General features: G+C 37.2%; 1 protein-coding gene across 1 annotated transcript; it reads left to right on the forward strand.

The window, feature by feature from the left end:
• The first annotated feature begins 1,882 nt into the window (after positions 1-1,882).
• On the forward strand, positions 1,883-21,800 carry TMEM54 (transmembrane protein 54). The gene is made up of 6 exons (XM_072136553.1): positions 1,883-1,993; positions 8,704-8,897; positions 19,392-19,451; positions 19,595-19,783; positions 19,863-19,991; positions 20,712-21,800. The coding sequence occupies exons 1-6, from the start codon at positions 1,981-1,983 to the stop codon at positions 20,790-20,792; spliced, it is 666 nt and encodes a 221-aa protein (XP_071992654.1). The 5' UTR covers positions 1,883-1,980; the 3' UTR covers positions 20,793-21,800.
• The last annotated feature ends 139 nt before the right edge of the window (positions 21,801-21,939 follow it).

Genomic DNA, 21,939 nt, shown 5'->3' on the forward strand with positions numbered 1-21,939 from the left:
TTTGTTATGAGTGTAAATAAAGAAAAAAGAAAAAGCCTGTGGTGAGTGCTATTCCACTTTTTTCCTTTTACTATTTAAAGTTTGGCCTGTATGCTTTTGGGAATTGAGCACCGCATTACAAGAGAAATCACAGTAGACTGGTCTAGTTCCACCATGAAGCTGAATATTTATGAAAAATAAGCCACATTTTAGGTAGTAGACAATCAGTACTCCTGTTTTTCCACATAATGTATCTTAATTCGGGGAACACCTGTAATATGGGCAGATATTTATCTATCATATAGTACCATAAGGAAGGCATCTTGGGTGAGGTTCCAGTGGAATAAGTTGATTTATCCTGATGGCTGGGGACCTGGGTTCAAGTCCCAGGGTCAACATCTGCAAAGAGTTTGTATGTTCTCTCCATGTTTGCGTGAGTTTCCTCCGGTTTCCTCCCACACTCCAAAACATACTGGGAGGCGGATTAGATTGTGAGCCCCATTGGGGACAGGGACTGATTTGGCAAGCTCGGTGCAGCGCTGCGTAATCAGTGTGCTCTATATCAATAAAAGAATTAATATTATTATGGCAGGTTTAAATTTTGCGGCACTCACAAACATTTTGCTTCAAAAATTTCCCCTTAATCATGTTTCCCTTTAAAATGATGACCATTGTCATTTTTTACAGTATTTGTCATTTTGCTTGTTTACCACACTGCTCAATAAAGGTTACAATTACTATTTATATAAACACCGACTCTATTGTTTAAGTCTTACGCATAAGCTTAGAGGAGGGAGTAAAAATTGTGCACTAATTATAGGAATTTAGTGATTTCCAGTTTGAACATTTGATGGAAGAGTAGTAATGGTAGTATGACAACTAGAAATCTGAGGGAACAAAGAAAACTATTTCTATACCAAAACATAGGACTCAATTTAACCCATTTACAAATGCCAAAGAGTTGTATATACCTTACTTGCACATACTCCATGCAGATAGCAAATGTATAGACATCATGACAGTGGCCAACTTCAAATGCCTATATCTTCTGAATTGCAACTACAATACAGTTATATTGTCATTTTAAAAAGGATTGTGTTTAGGATTGTGTTTCTAGGTGCCTGAGATATACACTCTTAAAGATATCTCTGGTTCTGTGACAAGGAGATGAAGGGAGACAAAGCTGACAGTTTGCAGAAGTACATCCACTCTCCTCATTTGTACTTAAAACTGTGAAAGGGTTACGGATCAACACCGTACATATTTTGAATACATTTTTTAAGATTTATAAAATTTTACTATGTATTGAAAAAAATGTAAAAAAATACACTGTTTGTCATTTTTCCCATTACATTTTTATTCATTTTTCTGTTATATATATATAATTCTATAAAAAAATGTTATTAATAAAATTATCCTATGAAGTTAGTCTCACATGTTATGCAAAAAAAATTTAAGTAAAAATTCTTAAAATATGTAAAACTGTTCCAAAGATATTGGGGCACATTTACGATTACATTTAAGGTCCTTGCACCAGTTTTCTGTAGAACTTTTCACACTCTTTTAGGTGCAAACTGGTATTTAAGAAGTGTCTGCACCACAATTATTTCACACGCAGCCCCTTTGTGCCGCGGCTGCACTATTCTCAATGGGATACACATTTTGTCACTGAAAAAAATTGACCAGATGAAGTGCTCAGCGCAAAACGCGTATCTATACTTTATTACCACATGTTTTAAGATAATAAATAGTGTTTTAAACCTCCTTAAAAGTCATCCAGCGTCGTGATATAAAAATCATGAACTATTGTCATATTATCTCACATGCAGGGAATCCTCATATTATACAGACAGACACAAAAGCACACTGTAGGTGGAGTTCTTAAACTAGTCAGACTGGTTAAAAGATAGAACCGCCCCAAGGTGGATCCCAGAGAAATGTACCAGCGGGAACTGAGACTAAAGGAGAAAGAGCACAGGAAAGATACATCACAAAAAAAACATGTGTGGACCCAGTAAGTTGCCTGTTTTGTTACATGCTAATTCAACTTGTTATAGTTGAGGGACTATCGAGGGTGGTGGATGGTTAAAAAAAATCCTTACTATGTGTATTTTTCACACAAATGTTTAGGGTGTATTAGGGAAATTTACATTAATGTTTGAGGTAATTTGTTACCTCTGAAGAGACTAAGCTTGCAACAAAATGTTGGCTGGTGCTTTTAGACAGAAGTTTTTATTATGTACGGTGTATGATGTAAATGGGATACGACACCCTTTGTTTGATGAGAAATTTCATAATAAAACTTTAGATTTTTTTGGTATACAAAATAATTCATCCTACAAAATGTGTGTTTTGTAACTCTCCTGGCAAGTCTGATCCTGCGAGTATTATCTGATGAGCAAACACTGTTTATGCCTGTACCTATATTCCAAAGATTCACTTATCATAGTACATGCCTGTATGTGATAATATGCTACATACTATAAAGTGGATGTACTGTATATTTTGGGGACTTTCTTGTTGTTACAGAGTTTCAGTCGTAGCAGAAATCCTGATCCCAGTCTCTGTATATTAATAGTTGTGGTGTTCATGATGTTTTTTCTTCATAAAATCCTCATCTACAACCCTGAGGTCCAAATTGCACTTCTTTGTACATTCTTTATCTGCATTCATTTTGAAAAATGAATGATATTTTCCTATTTTTCGGTAGTCAAAACTGGATATCAATAGAAAAGTGTTGTCTTAAGCAGTATACATATAATCATGAGTGTAACAAAAATTAAGTAAAAAAATAGCCAGTTACTCACAACCATGGCCGCACATAGATCTTGTTAATAATTACAGATTGTTTATCTAATGTTAGGTATCAGTGTGACCCTGTACCTTACACAGATGGCTCACTGCATAGTAACCAGCTGCATCACACTTCATCGAGCAGCTGCCCCAAATCATATTAGTTATATAAAAGTATCCTGAAATGTTCATAGGAATGCATAACAAAAGAAATGCTCTGTGTCCTCAGTGATCACTGGCAGTCCCAGCAATCAAACTTGAAGTTTAATAGATAATATCTAATTTACTCCATTATGATACCTTGTACAGCTCCCATCCCCACAATGGTTTACCCCAAAGGGTTTTACCCCCTGGTAGGACAAAACTCTTTCAGTGTATTGTGTCAAATAAAGAATCTAAGGAATGCAAACATATTGCAGCCCCCTCATCAATTCTTTTCAATGGCTCTTTTGGTCTCTAAGTGGGATGCCATTATTTATTTACAAGGCATGTTTGTATAGAACAGTCCACAGTATCTGTACATTATTAACAGGCATGGTCGGGATGTTTCCCTCCTAGACTAGAGACTCATTGCTGAACTACCAAGAGGCAAAGGAATGTGATATTTAACTAGTAAATAGAACCAGGATATTAATTACAGTAAAATGAGAAAATAAGTATTTTTGTCCATTTCTTGGCTAGATATGTTTCAAGTGAATCTGAGAGTGACAACTATCTTGTCTCTTATCCCACAATCTTTAGATTTTCTAGCTGTGTTGGTCACTACACAGCTCGAAAAAAGATAATAAATAAGATAAGATAATAAGCATTATTGGCGACAAAAAGACCTACATTTACCAGTATTTTTGTATGAGAATGCAGAATTGCAAAAATACATACATTATGGGTCACTTTTACTAATAACAGTGCAAACTGCACTAAATGCAGTTTGCCTGTGTAGTGTACAGGGTGCGCCTGATTCAGGATTTCTGGCGCTGTTTTTTATGAATCTGGCGCCCCCTGTTCAGCTCTGACAGATTTCACCTCTTTGTTTTGGTGCACCTTTAACATAGGGCGTGTAACACAATTCTGTCATGAATTGTACGGTCCGACTGAGCACTAGAACGCCCCCAAATTTGTGTTGCATGATGCCTAGTGCAGAAAACTGCCGCACAGCCCTTAGTAAACGTTCCCCTATATTCTTTTTATACAGGTGGTCCCCAGGTTATGTACAAGATATGATCTATAGGTTTGTTCTTGAGTTGAATTTGTATGTAAGTGGACACTCTATATTTTATCATTGTAGCTCCAGACCAAATTATTTTTTTTGTCCCTGTGACAATTGGATTTTCACAATTTTAGCTGCAATGGGACCAAGGATTATCAATAAAGCTTCATTACAGACACTTTACAGCTGATTATTGCAGCTTGGGACTATAGTAAAGCATCCAGAGAGCTTCACCAAAGGTCAAAGTGGGAAGAGTGGTCCGTCTTTAACTAGGGGTCGTCTATAAGTCGGGTGTCCGTAAGTAGGGGACTGTAACTATATAAAAAATTTTTTTTTTAAAATAGTTTTGAAGCTGCACCTTTTTTTTCATTTTTCCATGGACAGAGCTGTGTGAGAGCTTATTTTCTGTGTAACAAATTTTACTTCTCAGTGACATTATTATTTCATGCTGTGTACTGGGAAGCTGGAAAAAAAATCCAAATGTGTTGAAATTGGCAAAAAAAAATGCATTTGCGCCACTCAGCTTTTACATCTTTCAATGTGTACCCCATTTGATATATCCACTTTTTTATTTTGTTTGGTACGATCACCGTGATACCAAATTTATATAGGTTTTATTGTGTTTTAATACATTTTCAAAAATTAAAAGTTTAATTTCGCCATCTTCTAATGCTAATAACTTTTTCATACTTCGCTGTACGGAGGTGTAATTTTTTGCAAGATGAGCTGAGATTTTCAATGCCACCGTGTTGTCGACTGTGACCTTTGAACCACTTTTTATAGAAAAATGTATGTGATGTAAAATGACATAAGTGGTGTTTCAGACATTTGGTTTCTACAGGGTTCCCCACTGGGAATAACCGTTTTTATATTTTGAGCATTTTGGGACACAGCAATTCTTAACATGTTTGTGATTTTTACTGTATATTTAATCTTACATCAGTTCAAGGGAGAGGAGGGTGATTTGAATGTTTAGATTATTTAACTTTTTTTTTTTTACAATTTTTTAGACTCGCTAGGGTACTTTAACCCTAGACAGTCTGATCATCTCTACCATATATTGCAATACTACTGTATTGCAACATATTGGGGCACATTTACTTACCCGTCCGGAGTTCACCGAAAGTGCATTGTCCGACCACACTGTGCTGCAATTCACAAAGATTGTGCTTCCGATATCCTGCATGTGTCTTTCCCTGCTCAGGTCCACCGGAGTCCACCCTCTTCTTCCTGGTGCATGTAAGTGCTTGATCTTGCAACACAATTTTTGTGTTAAATCCCGCGCTGGCGGCCCGTCCCCCGATTTCTGTTCCATGAAAGCCAGCACATCCACGGCACAATTTGACTGCGTGCGGCACAATCCTCAGTTAAATACCTGTCACAGCATTACAAATCCCAAAAACGCCTGAAAATCCAACAAAAGTGCATCCGCGGGCCCTTACTGAATAAGCCCCATTGAATCTGGAATATTGGGGCAGAGTTATCAAGCTGTCTGAAAGTCCGAATATTTCTAGTTGCCTATGGCAACCAATCACAGCTCCCCTTTAAAATATTCATGACCACTGGTAAAATGAAAGCTGAGCTGTGAATGGTTGCCATGGGCAAGTAGAAATATTCTGACTTTCAGACAGCTTGATAAATCTGCCCTATTGTGTTTCACACATGATTCATTACAATATGCCACTGGCAAATTATAACAAATCTGCAGAAACCATACAAACCCAAGGACTCATGGGGAGAGACAATCGCAAACAAGATGGTGCCACCCACACAATCATACAGTACATATTAGAGGGGGGTGTTTGCTGCAATATGCAGCAAACCCCATGTCTGTATGATGAAAGGTTACTCCGTGAGCCCTCCTTATACATAATTAGCAGCTCCGTGCTGTACTGCAAAGTGTTAAGAAACAACAAGGCTGCTTTCTCTAAAAAGTTCACCACCTGTAGCCATGGTTTGTGCCAGGGTAGAAGGCCATCATAACTCTACTCCAGATTATACATGGCTATAGTTTGACCTAGGCCAGAGTTTATCCCCCCACCACTTTGACATAAATATGCCAACACAGTGTTAGGTTGCGCTCACAGGTTGTGTTTACATTTCTTATATTGCGTTGATGTAAACAGTATTTATATTGCATTGATTTAAACCAGTTAAATACCAGAGTATTTTATTTTTAATATTGTAGAAAAAAAGTGAAAATTATGAAAAAAACCCACATATTTCCATTTTTATATACCAGATTCTAATACAAAATAAATCAACAATATTTGTATACCGTAATTTATTTTCTAGCTCAACACTAGACATGAAATGACTGGAGGACATTATGGATGTTGTAGGGTCCCAAAATATTACAAACACTCAAAGTTATTCAATGAAGGGACATTTGGACTTTTTAAATTTCTTATTTTTATTTTGTGGAATTAAATAATATTTTGAGATAAAAGAAAAATAGAAAATTCAGTTTAAAAAAAAAATATTTGGATTCTGTAGCCTTTTTTAACTTTGGTATGTGCTTTTGGGGAAAAAAAAATAATTTTACCAGAGGTTCCCATACTTTAGCAATTTTCAGTGATGCCCTATGTGTGCTTCTTACATATTGAATGAAACACCCTCAAAGTGACTAATTTTGATAAGGCTGACACCCACACGTGTTTATTTAGTGCAATCCTAATTGTAGTTTGAGTGTCATCAAAGTGTGTTTACATATATTCACATCCAATCTCCTTGCAACACATGTATAAAAAACTGAATGCGTGTCGTCTGGCTTTTTTTTCACACACCAACTGACTTGATTTATATTTATTGATTACATGTATTGTATTAATTATAAACTTACTGATTACTTCTATATAGAGAGATCTCTTAGAAGATACAGCTCTCTGTATTAGTATAGTGGGATTGTAATGCAGTATACCTGTAATGAAGCTCTTACTTATAAATTCTCCTATAGCCAGTAGTGTAGCAAAATAGCTCACTGGGCAGAGCTGTGATGCTCAAATCCTGGACAGGTAGTAGTTTCCCCTCAATTCTTGTGTATATCACAATGCCTCTGATGGGGTATAAAAGGCCACTTTAACCGTCAGTATAGTTTGGACTAGGGGTATACTCTTGCCTGTTAATATGGTATTGAAGCTCATCTGCATTGAAACGAATAGAGCTAAGCTCCAATACCACTTTGCGGAGAAAGCAGACATATTTTTCAGATCTTGGACAACCCCATTAAGTGTGGGTAACTTAGTAACATGTCTATCAAACTGCTAGAGGTCAAGATAACTACAATACTAAAAACATACAGAAATTATTCTGTATGCCTTTTTCTTTCATCTACTGTTTTCTTTCGTTTGATATGATGTACTCATTCACTTCCAGGAGACTTTAATAAACTATAAGATTGAGTTGGCACCATTATTATTATTTTAACAGGAAGAGGGAATGAGCAGCTTCAGCCACTTACTTTTCTATTGTTATGTGAACATAAACTCTGCTTCTAAGCCCCCACCTTTGTTGGTGCAGGATGCTGCTGTAGTGGGTGCTGATAGATGGGAACATAAACAGATGGTTATCTTTTAATAAATAACACTGTAAAGGACATGGGAAACTATGTAGACTATACTAGTAGGTAGCTTCCACAACATGTATTGGGATAATTATACACCACTGAGAACCCCACCTGTCACAAAAATGGAGGCCCCATTCCCCCATCTAAATAAAGCAGGGTGCCCATCAGGGGTGAACCAAGCCTTTCTGCTGCCTGAGGCGAGCCATAGAGAGACGCCCACTCCCCCCTATATGTAATATATCTGGGAGTGTCAGGACCAGATCCTTCATATTGGTTTGGTGTGAAAATAAAGCAACGCAAAATGCATACAGCATGCCGCCATGTAGTATGAAATGCATACAACGTGCTGCCATGTAGTATAAGATAGATATAGCGTACCTCCATGTAGTATAAGATAGATACAGCCTACTGCCATGTAGTATAAGATAGATACAGCCTACCGCCATGTAGTATAAGATAGAAGCCCTGATAAATATCACAAATATATATATATACACATATATATATATACACACATATATATACACACACATACATACATACACCATATACAGAATATGCATAAAAACTCATACAGCATATGCACATATACACACACGCACACACACATATATAATATGCACAGATAAGTTACTTTACCATTTTTCTATGGTCCTGACAGGTATCAGGGCCTTGGTGCCGGCCAGAGCAAGGGCGGGAGCTCGGTGCTGGCCGGAACGCGGGCGGGAGAATGGTGCGCCTCATGGCAGGTGCGCCCCTGGTGTCCAGCATACACACTAGTGCTCCATTCATTTATAAGGGACTTCCAGAACAGAGCTCATTTATTATCTGGAGTCTCCACACATGCCATTCCTTCAGATTGTAGAAAGGGAGCACATTATACCCTATCCAGTGGTTAGGGGAGTGACTCTTAAAATTAAAGCTCTTAATTTTCATTATTTCAGCTGCCATTAATCATATTTACCCTATTGTACTGTCTATCAAGATACTAAAGGATCTCAAAAATGGCCCCATTAATTCATAATTTTTCCTTCTACATACTTATTGAAGCCCCAATGAATACAAGATAATTTGGTTCATTTTAGTGTGTAGATGATCCTAAAATGTTTAATATTTGGTACATTATTCATACTTCACATACTTTTCTTTCTTTCCACAGAGCCCACGGACAACACCATGTTTGGAAAAATTCTAATGAAACAGGGTTTGGCACTGATAGTGATTGGGCACCTTAATTTTATAGTAGGTGCTATAGTTCATGGATTGGTTCTGAGACATGTGGTAAAATTTGTGGACAGTTTATCACTACAGTATTCTGTAACCAACATCACTGCTGTAGCATCTGCAATTCTGGTAGGTAAAAAGAAGTAGATTGAAATTTTTGTGTTCTCTCTTGATTTAAAGGGGTTTTCCCATCTCATTTCCACAGGATTTAATAAAATGTATTCTGGCACTGTCCAATCCTGTGTCATAATGTAATATAAAGTATTTATTAAAATGTACATGTAACAATTGGCTAATAAAATCGAATGATAAAATGTAGAGCAATAAAAATAAGCAATAAGATAAAATAGTTCTGAGAAAAATCCATTGGCCTGCTGTTTAAATGCACTATAATAAAATAACATATGATATAAGTGCATACAAGTGGCTAGTAGAAATTGTTTGGGTAGTAAGTTTTTAGGGCTCTTGCACTAATAAATGTATCCAACGCATATACGCTTATATATTGCTTTAGCCATCGGCTGCTAGTAATTTCTTAAAACGTATTATATAATAATAATGTAGACCATGAGTGACAAGAGTTATGCACATAGGTTATACACAGAGCATCATGCCATGGAATGGTATTTTGGGGTAAAATACAGAACATCAGGATTGTCTTCCTATAATTTAATTACAGTTGTACAGAGTCAAATGCCAATTCTGTAGGTTGTTCTTTGCCAATCCGTTAGTGTTCACTTTGTAGTTTGTATATATGGTTATAAAGAGTTTTCAACAATATACACAATTACTTCTTTGCCATGGCTGTAGAAGTTCAATGGTCCATTAGCGTTAGCAACATATTCTTGATTATGTAAATACATAATTTGCACATAAATACATGTAAACTGCACATAAATACATGTGCAAATCGGTTATGAAGTATTTCCAACAGTATTGTGATACAATAATGTGCACATAAAGGGGCATTCTGGTGCACATTAGCACCGGTCGCGAGAAAAAAAATGGTGCACTCAGTGTAAGCATTTCATGCACCGGACTGCATGAATCTGGCATACTTTGCAGGATATCGGAGGCAAACTGCACAGAGTGCACTATTAATAAATGTGGCCCTATATATTGACATGGTGCTCTGGTGTCCCAGCTTTCTACCCCAATCTATTACACAGAAAGAGTTCTGTTACAAGTTAGCCTTTTTTTTTTACATTTATTTCAGTTCTACTAGGGCGTTTGAAATCTGCAATTTTCTGATCAGAGCAAATACGGCTGTGCTACTGAACAGGTGTAATTAGTACCCTCAATAATTGTATCGCATATTACAGTGTTTCTTATTTATGTTTTAAAATCTCTAAGGCTATTTGTCGCATAAGTGGGTCCTACCTGATATCACAATGCCATCTCTATATGAGCTATAAGTGAGCCAGACCACTCAATAGTCTCCTGGGCTCAGAATAATTAAGGATTTAAAATATACAATTGTCAAATTATACAAAATCTTTACCCGTAAAACTGAATATCAATCTGCTTAGAAGCTTCTCATCTATAATATGATGCTTGCAGATTAAACATTTTTACCGTAATTAATTCCCTTTAACCACCTTAAGTCTCTGCAATGTACATGTTTAGGTAGTTAAAGGAAATTTACCATCAAAATCAAACATGTTAAAGAAGGGACACTTACTCATAGATCCAGGCACTGTGACTGTGGTGATCATATATTTGTTATCCATGGCCTCCTTTCTTCTAAGATCAACTTTTGTAACTATGTTAATAGCCTGAGGGGCTGTGATCTGGTTTTACTGTGATCTGAACAGCCAATCCGGCTAATTGACTCCCCTTCCTAATAGCCATGGCTTTGATTGGCCAGGGGGACACCTCATCTCTACACATGACCTCAGTAGTTGATACAGAAAGCATACACGGGGAGGGGGAAGTGGGAATTTGTGGTTCTGTATAAAATGTTTTTAAAAAAACCAATAAAAAAAGATTTGATAAAAAAAAGAAAGCATACATGAGAAAATTTATAAAAAAAAAAATTATATGATTTAAGGAAATGGACACCACCGCCAACCATTTACCCAGCTTCATAAAATTCCTAAGAAAAATAATTTAGTTTTGCCAGACAAAAATGGAATTAAAAATAATCAAAAAGTCATATGTAAAGAATAGTTAAGAAGTATAGCCCCCTCTCAAAAACAAGCCCACAACCAGCTTTCTGAAAAACAAATCAAAATGAAACATTTTCAGAGGCTTCTGCCCCAAATTAGCTGCATGATCAAATGGCTAAAGGAGTTGTCTATATTTAACCCTTTAACTACATACCACACAATAGTAGTAGGATTTGGAATTTTTCTCCAATGCTACAAATAGTGCCACTAGGAAATATAATTTTTCCCACAAATAACAAGCCCTCATAGGTCTCTGTAAATTGAAAATATGGAATGGCTTTTGGAAAAGGAAAAGGGTGGCATTAAAGGGTTCAACATTTGTTTCCATTCACATGATTCTAACAACATACAGCACACTACGGAGCATTTTTAGGCAGTACATTCACTGATGATGCCCCGTGAATGGGTATTGGCTATACAATGGATGAATGTTTCATTTCTTTTGCTTATCATTGAGTCACAATGAAGAAATGTTTTTCTCTATTTTACTTAGTTATTGAAAACACTTTGGGATTTAACATCTACTACAAACAAACAATAACCCAAGCTGTAAAACAATGACAGTTTTAACATATAGTCATAACGTCACATTCATTTCTGGTCTAGCTGACTGTATTCATCCAGAATTTCCTAGGTGTCTTGTTTGTGACTCATACACATGGGAGCCAGTTAGGGTGTTGGCACTTTTTTAACATTTTTTTTTATTACTCAGCCTCATTACTTAGGTATGTTGAAGGTTTTAACAGTACCACTCATCTGTTATTGTTAACATGCATACCTTTGGGGTGGTTACATTTAAAAATATGTAAAAACCTTGATTCTAGAAAACACTTCTAGGCTACTTCATATTTAGCAACATGCTTGTCTTGAATGCTACAGAAGCAAAATAAAAACAGTGCAGCGACTAACTCACTACAGAACAATATATCCTCAAGGAAACCTCATGTCTCAGAACAAATGCTGGGCCAGTGTGAAGGGTACAAATAGAAAATAGATAAAGAAGTTCCAGCAATAAGTGTATCCTTTAAAAAGTAGTAGCTTTATTCAAGAGATGCAGAACACCAAACAGATACAAGTTTATGAGTTTCAAACTCTTCCTGTTCTTAACTATAGATAACCCATTTTAATATGAAATTTGTTTTTTTAGCAAAATAAATTATTTTAAAATGGAGAAGTGCCTTGAAGTGGAAATTGTTCTATGAATTGAGTACCTTGACTTGCATAATTCATTGAAAAAATAATAGTGGTATACATTGCCAAATGAAGGAAGTCAGTGACATAAATGCAAATGTTTATGTTTTGCCAAAAGCAGTTTCAGCTGTTTGTCACTCTTGTCTTGCCTACATACATACCTAATCATATTTTCAGCCTATTTTAGAGGAAGTGATAGAAGCCACCAATCAAGTTCTGTTCACATGTCACTTGCATGATTTGCAGAACTATTCAGCCAGAGGCCATTTCCAATGAGTCCAGATACAGACACAACTCAGGGAAGGGAAACCTGAAGAACTGGGGCACTGGCTGGGTGATTCTTCTGCAATATTTATGACTTGGGAGAAATTAAATTCTAATTGATCCTAGGCAGAAACCAAATGTATTACAAATACTATGTGTTGGAATACATTTATCACAATTAGTTAAAGGACATAGGGTATTACAATAGAGGTCAGCAGAGACATGCAAAACTATTATACAGTCATTACAATTATGACAGGTGTGTATCCTTCATATATAGCTGTCAGAGCAAAGATAAACCATATACATATATGATGTATATTAACCGGTTTGGACTAAGTACAATTTACTCATGATTATTTTGTTGGTTTATAGGTTATAACATCTATGTGGCAAGCCCAAAATAATGTAAATGGATTTAAACTAGAGCTAGGTCTTGTTTTTAGTATTATCTTTTCCCAAAGAATAGAATGTTATGTTAAAGGGTTGGCCACTTTTGTAATGTGTGTTTAAGTTTGGGGGGCAGAATATTAGGTAATTTACCAATAAGTTCTGCATGACTTTCTTGATATCAGCCAGACATTTCTGCAGATGGAAGGGGATGTGATCACCAACTGTACATGAGACACATGAAAAATTGCCTTGCCAGGGCGATTGCTCATGGATAGAGCGGGTTTGTTGAAATTCATATTCAACGGGTTTGTCCAAATTTTGCAACACAATTAGTTTCGGGACCTGGGCTAAACTTTGACCTCAACACAAACCTCATTGAAGTCAATGGGAATTTGGAGTTTAACACCCAAATTGACTATAAATGGGTCTAGTAAGGGCTAGAGGGCTGACAAATGGTGAGAATAACAGGGAAGTTGCCATGCCCACAATGGGCTCAGGAAAATAATTAAAATAATAACATAAAAAATAAACAAAGAATTAAATAAAAAAAAAAAGATGTCACTGCTGCTAAAAGCACTATGGGTGTTCAGACCTAATCAATCATTCTCATAGAGGTAAAAAAAAGCAATGGGAAAACCACACACCCTTCCTCTCACTGATGTTAAAGGTGCTTGGGGTGTTCAGACTGAGTTATTAGAATGCAGAATTTAGAAAAATGTAATTTGCAAGACGCAATTGACAAATGTTGATCTTGAAGATATAAGATACATTAACCCCTTCCCGGCATGTGATGTACTACTACATAACATGCCGGCTGCCCTCTCCATACAAGGTGGGCATTTGCTGCATATTGCAGCAAACTCCCACCGGTAACACCCGCGGCCTGATGGCACTGATGGTGAGTGTTTATCCTTTAAATGCCCCCGGCAAAGTTGCCGGAGGCATTTAAATCCTGTCGCCATCTTGGATTAGATCGCCCTGACATCAAGGGGGGGGGGGGTGGCGATAGGTTGCCATGGCAGTCTTCCGAAGACCCTAGGTTTTAACCTATTCATTACAATGTGCGATTTGTGCAATGTGCATGGGAGTATATGGTAGGATGAATCACATAACCTAGAGTTAAAGTACCCTTGGGGGTCTGAAAAAATCTAAAAAGTTAAAGAAAAATTATATTAAAAAACCCTAAAAATTCAATTCACCCCCTTCCCCTAGAAGTCATATAAATATAAATAAAAAGGTAAAAAAAACATAAAACATGTTAGGTTTTGCTGCATCCCAAAATGTGTGATCAAAATATAATAATGTTTTTTCATGGTGTTTAACCCCATAACGGAAAATAGTGCCCAGTCAAAAATACCACTTTTTGGCATTTTGAAAAATATTATAAATTAAATAAAATGGGGTCAAAAGAAGATGGCAAAATAAGAAAATGTTTTTTTACAGAAGGTTTTAATTTTTGTAAATGTATGAAAACATTATATAACCTATGCAAATGTGGTATCCCCGTGATTGCATTTACCCAAAGAATGAAGTAGACATGTCACACACAGTGAAAACGGTAAAATCCAAGCCCACAAGAATACTGTGCAAATGTGTTTTTTCACCATTTTCACACCATTTGAAATTTTTCCCCACTTCCCAGTACATGGTATGGAACATTAAATACTGTCACTATGAAGTGCAATTTCATCCAACTCTTTACAATAAAAAAAGTTATGGATTTTTGAAGGTGAAGAGTAAAAAATGGAATTGCAAAAATGAAAAAGGGCCTCGACATTAAAGGGGTTTTCCCACAAAAGAAAACTCTCACATTTCAATCCCCTAGTGATGTTAACACAATAGATTATTTTAACCCCTTATTTTGCAAGTTTACTCAGTTTTATTGCTGTTTTAGGTCCTTTCACTTTCTAGACTGCTCTGTGCAAAATCCCAGGGTGTGGGCGGGGACTCTATAAGCCAGCACTTCATGACCCATCTAGTTCTGTGGGGTAATCAGGGCACAGGTAATGTAATACACTTTCATCTGGCTTTTCATCTACACTTTCACTTCTGTAATAACACACTGACACATAGAAAGAGAGGTGAGACAGATCAGAGATGCATTACATAGAGGCATGACAGACAGAGGCTGACAGACTTTTACACTGTTACACTTTTAGGTCTGCTACATTGCACCGATATGTGCCTGCCTCCCCCGGATGACTTATCTCCTTGTAGTTTGCTTCTCCTCTCTGCTCATGATGTCCTGATAGAATGTGAGTGTCTCTGAGCTCTGGGCAGGGGGCGTGGCTACAGGCTCAGAGCAGAGACAGACAGAAAGTTACAGGGTCGTGTCTAAGGGCAACAATTGTGTACACCAGGACTGATAAAGACAGGTTGGACTTATATCTGAGAAATGCTGTATTTTTGTAAATAACAATGTATAAGAGAATGTGATACTTTGTTATCCTCTGTACATATAACAAACTCGTCTTTGTGGGAATATCCCTTTAAGGAGTTAATGTGTAATTGGAAAATTTTTGCATTGAAGTTCCATTAAATATTCAATTAAAATATATGAATTTGAAGTTCCAATGGCAAAAGCATGTTGCATGAGAATTGTTCATCTTAATGAATGTTAGGATGTCCACATTGCCTGTAGAGAGGTGGATCCTCTTGTTGGTGATGACACCGCTAGATGTGCTGAATGTACACACTGACAGCACACAAGTCACAGGGCAGGACAGCACCTACAACGCATAGAGGGCAAGATCTGGCCAGGTGTCCAATTTTCCCACCCGGAAATTGAACAGGGAGGACCCATCCTTCAGGGCCAGGAGACATGTTGACAGATAATTCTCCACCATGTGAGTCACATTCTGTGTCCTAATACAACATGCCCCATTCAATGGTGGTGGTGATTGAGAAGAAGTGAACATGGAATTTCACATAGTGGCCATGCTTACTTTGCTAGTGTTTTTGTTGCATTAGCGACTTCCTCCTCCTCCTCCACGTCTTCCACTTGCACCACCACATCCAACTCCCACAACCCCTGGAACTCTAAAATTATTGTTTTTAATTTTTTCATATTTATTTACTTTATTTATTTATTATTATTTAAGTACTTTAGCCAACCATTTTTCTTGCAGGGCAATTGCCCTGTTTAGAGATGAGCAAACCAAAAATGCATCTGGATACCAATTGTGTCTTTTTTGTCTGTGAGAGGAAGGGCCTTGATTTTCCCATTGCATCTTTTATGGTAGTGAGAGAAAGTGCCTTATTTTTCCCATTGCGTCTTTCAAGGCATGAAGAGGAACTCTACTACTGATGGAGTTCTCATATGACATTAAGCTCAGTGGCATTACAAAAGACTAAAGACACTACATGCATCATTCATTACAGTTTCCCTGAAAATGTTGGTGTGTCAAGTCTTTATCTGTTTTCTTTGAATTATTATGTTCAGTTCCCAATGGGAAATGACCACTATTCAAGGGCTTAATTTTGCCAGAGAAACAGGCAAGCTGCGCCACTGATTTACTGAAAAGTTCTAATCGTAAACTCATCTCTCTAGCTCAGGGGTTGTTGTAGGCACAAAAAAGCAAGAAGCAAGATGAGGAGCTTTACCAGTTTCTTAACCCCTTAATGACCTGGCCCTTTTTTGTTTTTTCATTTCCATTTTTCACTCCCCACCTTCAAAAATCTATAACTTTATTTTTACAAGTAAATAGCTCTGTGACAGCTTGTTTTTTGCATAACAAATTGCACTTCATAGTGATGGTATTTCATATTCCATGCCGTGTACTAGGAAGCGGGAAAAAAAATATCCAAATGAAAAAACGCATTTGCGCCGTTTTCTTGTGGGCTTGGATTTTACGACTTTCACTGTCTACTTTATTCTTTGGGTCGGTGCGATCCCAGGGATACTAAATTTGTATAGGTTTTATAATGTTTTCATACATTTACAAAAATGAAAACCTCCTGTGCAAAATGTTTTTTTTTTTTTATTTTGCCATTTTCTGGATCTAATAACATTTTCATACTTTGTTGTACTGAGCTGAAGGTGGTGTAATTTTTTGCGACTTTTAATGACGTTTTCAACGCTAAAAAGTGCCATTATCGACTTTGGGCGCTATTTTCCATTACAGGGTTAAACGCAGTGAAAAAACGTTATTATATTTTGCTAGATCGGGCATTTTTGGATACGACAATACCTACTGTGTTTATGATTTTTACTGTTTATCAATATTTATATGACTTCTAGGGAAAGGGGGGTTTGAATTTTTGTTTATTTCATTACAATTCTTTTTTTTTTTTTTTTACTATTTTTCAGCCCCCTAGGGTACTTTAACCCTAGGTTGTCTGATCCATCCTACCATATATACTGCCATACTACAGTATGGCAGTATATGGGGATTTTCCTCCTCATTAATTACAATGTGCAAAACTAGAATGGGTTAAAACAAGACAGCCTCGGGCCTTCGAAAGTCGCCATCTTTTTGAAGCCATCACCCGCTTTCAGTGCCAGCACCTATCGCGGGTGTTACCAGCAAGTTTTTGCTGCAATATGCAGCAAAGACTTACCGGCAATGGAGAGGGCTCAGCCCGTGAGCACTCTCCATGTACCCCCACCCGGCGCTGTACTACTATGAAGCATTTTGGTAAGGGGTTAAAACCTTTGGTTAGTGCAACCAAGACATTTATGCTTGTGGGACATTCATAGTGTTGTACCCGCCACACCAGAGAGGAATCAGTGTATTACAATTCTCCCCCCCTGTGTTGTGGATAGAGCTCAATTTTTTTGGTCATGAAGTAACCAAACGTGATCCATATGATAAACTTATTGCAGAACTTTAAGGAAATGTAGCATTTGTTTTCATGCATAATGAACCAAACATACCTTGAGAATACTGTAGCTACACTGATTCAGAAACATATCATGTTTAATCCCTGCACTGAGTGGTTTTGCTGAAAAAACAATTACAAAATTATGATAATGAGGCTCTGTCGCTCCTGTGGCTGCCCCGTTGCTTTCCTCGCCATAATTATGCTCTGCTTCAGCCTTCTCCTGCCCAGCATAAGCTGAGAATACTCATTAATGTATTGTGCCTGCCAGGCAGAAGTAATCACTTGCTGCACCATCCTCCAACTGCTGAGTCATCCAGCTCAAGTTAATTAGTCATTTCTAAACAGTTCAGGAAGCTCCTTGTAATGCGTTTATGTACGGCAGCCAACAGCGCTTTTCCAAGGTCCTGAATTTTATAATTGTTTTTTGAGCAAAACCACTCAGTGTAGGGATTAAACCAGATGTTTCTGCACCAGTTTTGCTACAGCATTCTCAAGGTATGTTGGGTTCACAAAAATGAAGTTTAAAGGAAACCTACCATGAGGAATCAACTATTAGACTAGTAGATCTGATGGTAGATTCCCCCTGGTTGCTTATGTCCTAATCTGTAATGTAATAATACTGGAACCTGTGTAACTCACTACTAAAATAAAGTTTTTGAACATGTAAATTAACCGCAGAGGCTACTTGAGTGTCTACTAGCCTTAGCTCCCAGTGCCTGGCCAGGATAGTACATGCCCCAGTGGTCTCTGCAGTTAAGTTACATATTACTAAAATAAAGTTTGTGACAAGCTAGCTTCCCGGATTATTAAACTACAGATTACAGATCTACTTCTGATAGTAGATTCCTCAGGGTTGCTTTCCTTAAATGAATATTAATGATCACCAATGAATTAAATTATGGCACAGAAAACACTACTTTTCGTAGTGTATTTCTGCGCTATTCTGTGACTACACAACTTTTCTATTGCATGTAATCATGTGTACTATTCACTAACAGGAGGAACGTTATCATCAATGAATGATTGATGATTATTGCGATTTTTCTGGAGCTGAATACTATACAGGGACAGGGCCTTTAAGATCTTGATGGATGATGCAGTAAATGCCAATAATCCTGCCTGATCTTTGCTGGTATTGCTGTATAATCCTCTATAATCAGTAAGAATATCCCTGCGCTGATACAGTTCTTCAGAGTGACGTTATAACAGCAATTATATTAGATTTCCACCTATCCCCAATATTATGAGCCTCTTCTATACACCTAAGTGTCCTAGCCATGGCAATTGCTAATGTTTCACAATTCCCTGCCTATCTTTCTGACCCCATAACAAGTAGCAGGCTCACCTTAGCTCTATCTGCTATATGTGATGGAGTCTGGACATCTGCCCTGCTCTTATACTGCAGAGTCTCATGTCAAGCTCAGCAAATCACAGCGATGCTTACAGAGGACATGGCTGTTGTTGTTAATGGACTGGAAGCTGACTGGCTGCTTCAGCAGTCAATAAAGCAGCTTCATGGTTTTTGCTGAACACAAACCAGATGCCAAATAGAGACGCATAGGCTGGCGAGTTCGGGCACGCTGATCACTACTCATGGACAGTTAGAGATCACATGACCCGACATCTGCAGCCATTTAATGGACAGGAACGTATGGCTGATGAGGTAAGAGACTGGAGAGTTTGCTTTACATATCAAGAAAGGTGTGAAGAAAATCTAATAGATGTATATAGAACTAAAGGATTTTAATTGCTATGGTGACTATTATTTTTTTTCCTTTCTCAGAGCATATCCTGTGGAATAGTGGCAATTGTTCTCTCGCGGTATCTAGCACACACTTCTTTGGTGAGAAAGATCATATGACATATGGTACTATATGAGGTTGGGAATAAAGGATTTATGGGATTAAAAAGCCTAGATGCTTAATATTTTATCATACATCATAGAGTAATGGTGTTTATTCATACTGACGTCTCTTATTTTTGCAGCGCTGGGCAACAGTGATTTTAAGTATTACTAATGCAATAATCTCTGCAGTCTGTACGGTAGGCCTTACAGTGTCTGTTATAATCACTGTGGCCAATGAAGGACGTACTCTGCTGTCTACATGTACATTCACCAATCTGCAGCTAATACAGATATCGCACGAATGCCCCTTTGATCCTACGCGTATCTATGTAAGTAATAGAAAATAGCTTTAGTATAATCCCTTCAGTAAGTTACCTGCTGTAGGTTCTTCTTGTTCATCTCTTACAGAGCACCACATTATGTCTCTGGGTGATTTCTATACTACTGGATGCTGCAGAAATGGTATTCAGTGCACGCTGCTACTTTACAGTACTCCAGCTGATGGATATACATCTGTGTCACAAGACAAGAAAGAAAGTAAGTGAATCATATGCCTTACCTAAAATGGGCAATTTTTCCCATTGTGAATCTGTGCACTGGGAAATTTAAGTGTTAATATAAATGCAATCTACACTTACCGAAATTACCTGATTTCCATAGTCTTTTTATAAAATATTCACAGAAATCACCAATATGGTTCTAAAAATAAACTATTGTACCGATAACCATGTAAACAAGCCTACACATATTACAGAGACACGGTAATCAACACTTCTTTTTCTTATACCCAGTTTTTGAGAGCCAGACAGGAAGCAGCTACATCCTTTACTATAGTGAACATGTTTTAATAGCCTTTTTTATTACCTGAAATTTTAATCCCAAAACCAGCTTGTTGCGGTATGTAATGTCCATGCCATGATCACACCTTTGTCTCAAGGATCATTTCACCATTTTACTGTATGTATTAGTGTAAAAAAAAAAAAAATCAGCATTCCAAAACAATGATATAAGAGGAACAAGTTGTTCCTTTATTCCAACAGGCATGTTTCCGGCTCATTTAGCGTGCACCCACATGACAATTCAGTGTTGTGTTGCTGGGACTTTCATATTCTTTATGTGTATGTATGTTTTATATACACACATACACAATACTTTTTACTTTTTTATACTGGTATCACACACACACACACAATTCGATTTTTTACAGAATATTTTTAAGAAGGTTTATTGTTTTCTAAAATATACAACTTGTTCTAGGTCAGAATACAAACACCCCTAGAAGAAAGAAGAATGAGTGCAGAGGAAGAAATGCTTGGAAGCCATAGTGATTGGCTATGAAGTTACAATAATAAGATATTAGGTTTAGCCAATTCCTTGAAGAAAACAATTCAAAGATGTACTGTCTACAATAGTATGGACCCATAATTGTGATGCCCATGTTGGAAGTGGATTTTTATCAGAAGTTGCGCAATGATATTTGGTGGATTTCAAGGTGGGCTTCAGGATTTTTTTTGCCATGCTATTTTGTGCAGCAAAAGTATATATACAAACATGCATAAACACACATGTAAGGACATACATAGATACACAGAGAGGTATGAAACAAACATCTCCTTTTGTGGCATTATCTGACCCACTGTAAAGAAGAGATTCATTATACAGGACATAACCAAACTGCATTCCATTTTATAGTGCGCAATAAACTTCAGGCAGGATATTGCCGGTAGCAATACTGCAATCTACGATTCAAAGCCTTGTGCAGAGCACTGTACCTATATAAAAAGATTCCTGCATACAAAGGAGGAAGCAGGGTCATTCCATTACCAGTAACAGAAATACAGAGCAAATGAAGGTTGCCATCAATATCCAATGATAAAACATTATAAATGTCATTTCATTCCACATGTGGTTTTCCTTATGCGTGGAAAGGAACACGGTAATAAAAATTTAACTCTAAAATATTTCCCAATAAAGTACTGTTCCTGCTGGTAGAAATACAAGCTGTAAAGTATAACACATCAAAGCAAATTCTACTTATTCTAATAAATATTTCTATATGCGTGTGCGTTTACCAGATAATGCAACCATAGGTCATTTTTTAACAACCTTGCCCTCCTCTGAATAGCGCCTTTGCTAGGGCTTAAGGTAGTTTGGTTTACCAATGTGAAGGACTTAACATTTCCACAGATTCTACCTTCTCTTTGACATTGTCTTTATTTATAGCTACCTCCTGTACATCAAACCTTTATTACAAAGTGCCAGGTAGTGCTGTAAATACCCACTCCATGCATTGCTCTGATGTTCCCCACACATACTGCACTGCTGACCAACACGTGAGGGGAGAAATCTATGTATGAAAGGGGACACAAGTATCAGGATATGGTCTTGTAACTGCAGGCAAATTTGTCTTACAAACAACACTTCAATAGTAAGACAATTGAAGTGTCTAAAGAAATACATAACTGTACCTTCAGTTATGGGGCTT

Source organism: Engystomops pustulosus, chromosome 2 (assembly GCF_040894005.1).
Source record: "Engystomops pustulosus chromosome 2, aEngPut4.maternal, whole genome shotgun sequence".
NCBI classification, from domain to species: Eukaryota; Metazoa; Chordata; class Amphibia; order Anura; family Leptodactylidae; genus Engystomops; species Engystomops pustulosus.